The sequence below is a fragment of the Cynocephalus volans genome, chromosome 5, assembly GCF_027409185.1.
Source record: "Cynocephalus volans isolate mCynVol1 chromosome 5, mCynVol1.pri, whole genome shotgun sequence".
Lineage (NCBI taxonomy): Eukaryota > Metazoa > Chordata > Mammalia > Dermoptera > Cynocephalidae > Cynocephalus > Cynocephalus volans.
Window position 1 is genome coordinate 57,534,117 of NC_084464.1, and position 8,527 is coordinate 57,542,643.

Sequence of the window (8,527 nt, forward strand, 5' to 3'; positions counted from 1 at the left end):
TACCTTTTCCCCTCCACTCTTTATATCTGTCTTAATAGAAGACGGCTAGATTCTTTATATCTGCTTCTGCATTCATTTTGTTATTTTGGTTGAAGCGGGTAAAGAAAATCTGGCTTCAGACATATATGAAGTTGGATAATGGAGGAGTATTTTATAGCCTTTTCAGATAATTGTGGATATTCTTCCTTGATGCTACACAAAACTAGACAAGTGACAGATAGCGTCTTAAAGGTTAGCTGCAGTGTGAAATCTGACACGAAATCAATGGACTTTCCATGCTCTGTTTTATTAAAATTCATTAGTCTATCTCAAATGGATCTCTTAACTTGTGTATAATTTTGAAACATCCTAGACTGTCATATGGAAAATATTGGTCCATGGGGAGATGAAGATTTTTCAAACTTTGACATATTTCATTATTCAATATTTTAAAATCATGTTTATTAAGTCATGTAATCAAGAGTAACGACTTAATAAAAATAATTCTTATTGTTTCATTTAGAAAGTTCCTATGTAACTGACCTCTTCTCTTCCTTCTCCTTCCTCTAATTCTTCTCTACTGTGGGTGCATGGTGAATAGCGTGACTACTGGTCCAGTTTGGTGTCACTGCCTTGCTTCATGCTCAGGCACCAAGAGTTTTCTACATCATTACTTTTGAACCATCAGGACAATTGTCAACACAGTAAACAGGGCTGATAATAATCTAACATTATAATGGAAATAGTTTTGACTCCATAGAGCAGCTGACAGGTCCCAGGAATCCCTAAGGGTCTACAGACTATAGTTAGAAAACTGCTCGTTTATGGTATAACATTAATAACCATTTTTAGCTTTTTTATTTGTATGTTTGCATCTTGTTCATCTCCCCATCTTATGTAGCAATAATAATTCATTCCCATGGAGCACCTGCTCTGTATCCAGCACACATTCAGCAAAGCACGCACGAGAGGCAACTCTAGATGCAAATTCATGAGGTGGGAAAGAAGTCTATGGAATCACTCACTAGGAATAAAGGGTTGTATAGAATTTTCTAAGTGGCATGTCTCCCACAGTTGTCTTCAGTCATGGAATTGACCAAAATGTCAGACATGACAAAGCTTCACCAAGCTGTGGCTGTAGGGGACTACAATTTAGTGAAAAAGATTTTGAAGAAAGGTCTCTGTGACCCAAACTACAAGGACGTGGACTGGAATGACCGGACCCCACTTCACTGGGCTGCAATCAAAGGTGAGTAGCCAATATTTGGGTAGAGTTTATTTCTTTGAGACCACCATGCATGAGGATATCAGTCAGTAGGCTGTGGGGGGAGTGGAAAGAACATTTCTTTAGAGCCAGATAGAACATTTTGATCCTGACACCTCCACTTACTAGCTGTAGTACCTTTCACAAGTTATTTACATCTCTGGGCCTCAGTTTATTCATCTATATAATGGGGGCAGTAATGCTACATTGGAGTCCTGCAATGGGGATCCAGTAAGATAAAGGTGTACAGTACCCGGCATATGGTCTGCTCTATATTAATATTAGTCCTCTGTCCTCTTAACCTCTAACAGGGATGGAGTATCATGAAGAAGAACAGGGACTTTGTTTCACTCATCACTGCATCACCCATGCTGAACACAGCTCAGTTATAGAATTGGAGGAGGATAGTGGCAAAAACTCAGCCAATGGAGGTGTCAGGGACTTTGACAATAGACCACCATAGAAGAATATTAAGTAAGAATGGGCTATAGTCAACTTTGCTTTTTAAAAATCCATTTTGACTCCTGTGTGGAGAATAGGTTGGCAGGAAGCAAGATTGGCTGCAGAGAAATTAGTTAAGATATTTTTGTAGGAATCTTAAGTACAAAGTGATGGTAGCTATACTAAAAGGCACCTTTTGCGAACATTTGCTATATGCTGGGTACCGTGCCATGTACTTTATGCCTGTGATCTCACTTGCACGCCACAAGAATTCAATGAGATAAGCAGTAACATCCTTAATTTATAAGTGAGGAGGAAACTCAGGCTCAGACATTCGTTTCTTTCCCAAGGTGCTACTTGTTAGGAAGAGGTATTTTCGGGATATAAACCCACATCTGTCTGACCAGAAAGCCTGTGCCCTTACCTCTGTTAGCTATAATGTAAGTGGCACTTAAAATGTTTGTTTTTGAAATCAAAATTGAGACTGCCAAGAGCAGAATGAAGCTTAGAATGCTCACATGGGTAGGTACAGTGTGACCTGGGAGAGAAAGCAGGATTCTCAGGCTGGGCCTGGGGCAATGGACAGGGGAGGGAATGTCCTGGAAGGAGTAAAAGGAATACTTGCAGGTCTCAGGCCCTGGGTGAAGACAAGGTTCATGGGGTGAGGGTGGGGCACTGAGTCCCTGGTAAGAAGAGAGAGAGAAGGGAGGAGGGGATGATAATAGGAACCTAGAAGCGCCTGCCCTCTTCTGTGTGATCTAGGCTGGCCCTGGCCTCAGGCTCTCAGGGACATTTTTATCTTAACCTCATCTTGTTTCTTCTGGATACCTCGAAGGACACATGGGGGTGATGCACCTGCTGATAGAATATGGAGCCAGGCCCTGCCTGGTGACTGATGTAGGCTGGACCCCAGCTCATTTTGCGGCTGAGTCAGGCCATCTGAATGTCCTCAAAACTCTCCACGCGTTGCATGCCGCCATTGACGCCCCTGACTTCTTCGGAGACACACCCAAAAGGATTGCACAGATCTATGGGCAGAAAGCCTGTGTGGCCTTCCTGGAGAAGTAAGTTTCGTTTTATTCTGGTCATAGAAAGGGCAGAGAACAGGAGCCTGTGATCAAGGTCTTTGCCAACTCAGTGGTCTCTGATCAATGAAAATGAAATGAGGAAATCCCACCAGCTGACTATGTTTTCATTAATTTTTAAAATTGATTTATTAATTTTCACTGAAATCACTAGTTTGGGGTGAAAACTATATTGAACTATGGTTTTAGATTATACAAAAATTATCTCAGATGAGAGAGTTGGGACACCAACTTTGAATATGGGATACGATACAAGATTCATCACCACCTTCAGCTTTTTGAAAGCTGTTCAAACTAGCTGTGTGACCATGTACAAATCAAGTCACCTTTTTGACCCTTAGTTTCCTCATATTTAAAATGAGGCGGGTAAATTAAACTTCTATTTTTTTAGGACCCTTTTATCTTTTAAAACCTCTATGTTCCTCTATGAATCCTTTTCTGTCACATCTGCTAACAACAAAATCTTGTCTAACATTTGTTCATTCAGCCAAGCATTCAAAGATATTTAAGTACCAATTATGTACATAACAGTTATAGCTCTGAGAGGGATGGAAATAAAATTTAGGAATTTATAATTTGGTTGGGTCAGCAAGTCATTTGGACAGAAAAAGTACAGTAAAATAGTGAGGGTATTGTGGCTTGAAAACCAAAATGAGATAAACAGCCAATCTACCTGCAGGGGCAGCTCATGGTGGGAGAGAGAATGGCAGTGAAATCCCCCCACTATGAACTTGAAAATACAGTTATTTTCCAAAAATTAAACTAGTAAAATCTTTGCCTATGATAAGATTAGTTATCTGTAGAAGTAATTTGAGAACCTCTCTTAAAGGTGGTGTCTCACATTAAAAATATCTAGAATCACAATAGAGGTGATTTGGAGAGTAATGAGGCAGTCCCTTGAGCCACGACTCACAGACTCTCTTCTCCCCAATTTCTTTCATCATCTCCTGCATTCAATGATCTCCATCCATTGTGGAACTCAGCATCAGCAGATGCTGTTCTCTGAACTTTCTAAAACTCTAACGCACCATTATATGATCATAACTCCCTTCATTTTATCAGTTCCTGGATCATCACAGGTCTTTGAATTCATTAAGACCTTTTGTCATTCAGCTTCTTCCTATCCCAACTTATCACCTATCTGAGGCTTTCACTAATTTCCCCTGCCATCTGAACACCATGATACACTACTCTCTTCCTGCTATTCTTAACTTCCCAATCCTCTGTCCTTCTGCAGCATATAACCTAGAATTCCCAGCCTTGGATGAGTCTCTGTGTTCTCCACTCCTGTGCTTGGTTGGCTAGAGAAAATCCCACAAATGCATAGGTGAGTATCAACAAAAGTTTAAGATTTCCACCTTTAGCTGAACCCTCAGAGCAGCTTGGTTATCTTTTCCTGTCCTGTACCCTCATTGACAATTCCAAGTCCCCTCGAGACCTCAGCCTGTCTCTCAGAGGGTATTCCTTCTACTTCAGAGAGTATATTGAAGCCATGGGGTACACATTTTTCAACTCCTACACCTACAGATTTTATATACACCTATATTAGTTCCTTCTTGCTTTCTCATCCCTTCTTCTGTGAAAAGTATGGCTACTGGCAGCCAGGCTCAGTTTGCCCTCTTGCACTAAACAAATGACTCAAAAGTCCAAAAGTTGGTGCACGGATTGGAAGGTTTATTTAGCTAATCAGCATCTGGGGGATGACCAAGCTAAAATCATCCCACCTTCTGATGCCTGTTCTAGGGTTTATAAAGGGGAAGATGCGGGAAGGTGAAGTATGGGTTTTGTCCTATAGGCAAAGGGGGTGGCTGATCATGGGATCAGCAGGGGGTCTGAGTCAGATGTCAGGGTCCCATGATGGACTAGGTGCTTTGGTATCATGGAGCCTGCAGTTGGTGGGCTGGTCAGTTTCAAACCAGTGTTGGAGTCCTTATCTCCTAAGGAGAGCTCAAAGACAGTAATCTCAGTTGGGCATCACTGGAACATAAAAACATCTGACTCGTATCTCTAACTAATGTGGATGCAATTTTCCTTTAAGCAAGAAGGTGAGTTAATAGCAAGAGTGCTGTGCCTTTCTCTTGGAATTCCTTTGTTTGCAGTTGATTTAGAGAGGTAAGAAAAACAAGAAAACTTAGTTTCAATCCTTAATTATAGGTGCACAACATCTAAAGTAAATCAACATAAGAGGGTGTAATGGGAGACAAACAGAAATAAACTTTTGAGAAGGGTACTTGTGAGGCATGATTTCACCTCCTGGTAGTTTCAGACATATGTTCAGTTTCTCATTTCCTCTGCTAACTTTAAGGAATTGATGATTATCAGTTCCCAAGTTAATGGCTAACTGAAATTTTCTGCTTTGTCCTAGTTATTGCCAAAATGGCCGTTCTCAGACTAAGGGCGCTTTCAGTATTATTCCTCCATATAGACCCCTGACCCTTTATGTCTTCACAAGACCATCATTCCTGCATTCTTTGTTGCATCTTCATTCTCTCTTTTGTATTTTTAGTTTTTTCCTATTCCTTCCCTTGACTTCTTTTTGGGCTGTGAGCACGTTCAAATGGATCTTATTAAACAAACAAACAAAACTTAGAGGCCCCTCTGACTTCTTCTGTATCTTTCTTCTTCCCTATATTTCTAAGCTACTTGAAAGTTAATCACATCATTGTGGAGATAACGTAGCCTCATCCACTCCTTGTACTGAATCAGCTTTCACCTACGTTATCAGGGAGTTCCTCGCTGCTAAATCAATGCCGCTTCTCAATTCACATCAACCTCTGCTTAATTCAGTATTTGATTATCCCTGAAGCTCTTACCCCTTGCTTCATCTGATGGTACTCTCTTCTTGTCTTCCTTCTACCTCTCTGATCATTCCTCATGATTTTTTTTTATTAGCTTCTTCTAAGAATAAATTTCACGATTTATTCTTGCATGCCTTTCAGATGCTGAAATTCCTCAGGGTCCTGTTCTTGGCTATCCTTCACTGACTTTCTCTGACTAATCTCAGCTCCTCCAGTAAAGCAGTGGACGGGTGGACGTGATATATGACATCCACATAAGTGAAAGGGAGTAGAAGTGGCTCTGCCCAAATAGTGGGGAGTGCTATTACTAGGAAAAGTGGGCAGGCAGTGTTGAGCAGACAAAAACAACAAAGGTTAACCATATCACATATGAGTCATTTCTTTTCGTTATCATTTCCCACTAGGAACGTCCCTTCTGATAGGGGGTTTAGAGAGACAGAATCCTGAATTAAAGGGGAACTAATCTGATCCTTGAAAGATAGCTAGGACCTGGCTAATAGAGGAGGGTGAAAAACTGTGGAGCTGGAGTGAAGGCATCAAGTTGGAAATTGATGTGTGCATCAATTTCTAGGTTGTGTGCATATGTAAAGAGGTGGAGGGATAGTGAAAGGATAGCAGAGGGGTAGGTGGCCTGGCTAAGTGGAGCATTCACACTAATGAGAAGTGGAGGACAGAGGGGGTGCGTGGATGGGTGACCATAGTGAGCCGGGCAGGCAGGTGAGTGTGAAATCATCAGGGGAATGACAAGCTGAAGCAGATGCGTTACCAAGCTACCCTGCAGTGGAGGAGGTGGGAGTGGTGCTATGCAGTAGCATCAGAGACATTTAGACTCAAGGAAAGAAGTTCACTTAAGGAATTTCTTAATGATTCATGTCGTGAGTGGATGATGAAGGAAAAGGAAACAAGAGAACTTTGAAAGAAGCCCAGACAGTGTTTGATAATTTTCTGAATATCCTAAGGGTCATTGTGGAACAATTCAACTTTTAATCAGCCTCTTTAAGTAGTGACCCATTCATTCCACAAATACGTTTGAACCCTACTAGGTGCATGGCATTGAGCTAGACTAAAAAGGATATAAACATTAATTAGATACAGTGCTGGACATGAATAATTACCCTGCCTGGGAGGGAAAATAACTTGTTTATATAAATAATACTAGTACAAGATACAGCGTAACAAGACAAGGAGGGATATCATGAGATCTGAGTATTGAAAGGTCACTTCTGGCTTGCGGGAGGTGGGACTGGGGAGCGAGGGCCACGCAGGTTTGCTATCCTCTGTGTGAACTGTGCTTTTAGTAACAGTTTGCATGTAAAATGCTGTCTGCCCTGCCTATATCATTGTTTATACTCCTGAAGTCTACTTGTCCTCATTGGTTTGAATTTTATCTCTGTGAGGTGGCTTTCACTAATGTCATTAAGTCGGTCATGTATTCATCTTTGGCCTCATAAACAAAACTGGACATATGTGTGCTTAATGTGTATAATGTGTATAATGTGTGTATAATGATCCCTTTATGTGAGCATCTGTCTGTCCATCTACAACTATTTTTTACATAATCCATCTATACATGCAATGCATATGTAGTTATGAGTGATTTCTATTCCTTGTATGTTTCTGTACTTTTAAATTGTATTCAATGAACATACATTGCTTTTATAATTAGGAAAAAATAATTAAAAATAAACAAAGGAAAACAGCCTCCCAATAATATGCAGGTTGCTCTATAAACGTGAGCATGTTAAGAATTAGCATCTTCAAGCTAATGACTGTCTTTGATCCTACCGACATTTCTGTCGGGTCACACCGTTTTTCTCCACCTTTGAGTAGTTTCTCTAGTGTCTGAGACCTCCCTAGGTGTACACTTGGAAGTGCCCAAGCTTGACCTCCTTCCTTCCCGACTGGAGCCTGTGTGCAGAGGGCTGGCAGAGGGGCCGACTCCGAAGCCACGAGGGCCCCGCTCTCGGCCTTCAGAAGCCGCTCTCTTCTCTCGTAGGGCCGAGCCCGAGTGCCGGGGCCACCGCCGCGCCGCCCGGCAGGAGGGGCTGCCGCTGGATGAGCGGGACGCAGAGTGGGACGCCAAGAAGAAAGAGCTAGAGCTGTCTCTTCCTTCCCCAAATCAAAATACTAAAAAAAAGAGCAAGAAAAGTCGAGGCCCCCACAGGTTCAGCAACATCAAGGAGCAGAGACTATGAGAAGGCTGGAGCTCGGGGAGTCCTGTGTTTACTGGCAGGGGACATCCCCTGGCCCCCGACTAAAGGTCTTGAGCATGTGTTGTCTTCACATGATTTCACTCACAGATTCTCAGCCCGCTTCTGCCAGAAGCTCATGACCTGTCTTTCACTTTGAAAGTCTTGCCCGCGTGCTCTGTACATGGGCTGTTGTATTCTTGCTAAAATCTGTTTGATCACAATAATACAGGAGGGACAAATGTCAGCTGCTTGCTCACTGTCATCAGTGATTTGCACTGTCAGCACCCTCTGACAGCCCTCCCCACTCCCTCCCTCCAATTATAGAATTTCAGGAGAAAAAGAAAGAGTACTCTTAAGGAAACTTGATTTTTTTCAATGCAAGTAAAAAGTAAAAACAAAAATCTCAAAAATTCCTGATATAACCAATTCAGTCAATCCATTAAAAGAAAAAATTATTTGCTGTTGCATATACCAAGCAAAGAGGTGAACAAATGTATTTCCCAGTTTCCAGCTATTTTTTCCTTTGTGGGTTGAGGGCCACAATCCCAGCATGGACAATTTTATCTCTGATCGCTTCTACATAGGAGGAACAGTCTGGGCAATAAACCAGCTCAGTGAGAAGTAACTGAAACCCTGGCATGAATTAATTTCATCCCACATAACTAATGAGAGATAGCATAAAGCTTATAGGCCTACTTTCTCAACTGTAAATTTTAGAAAATTTAAATACAGATCAGCTATTTCCAATAAAAATATAGCTTCCAAATT

The 8,527-nt window shown here is 41.6% G+C and overlaps 1 protein-coding gene across 1 annotated transcript; it reads left to right on the plus strand.

The window, feature by feature from the left end:
- Positions 1–1,065: 1,065 nt before the first annotated feature.
- On the plus strand, positions 1,066–7,762 carry ANKRD66 (ankyrin repeat domain 66). The gene is made up of 3 exons (XM_063096202.1): positions 1,066–1,228; positions 2,520–2,748; positions 7,564–7,762. Exons 1-3 carry the CDS (start codon positions 1,066–1,068, stop codon positions 7,760–7,762), a joined length of 591 nt encoding a protein of 196 aa, XP_062952272.1.
- The last annotated feature ends 765 nt before the right edge of the window (positions 7,763–8,527 follow it).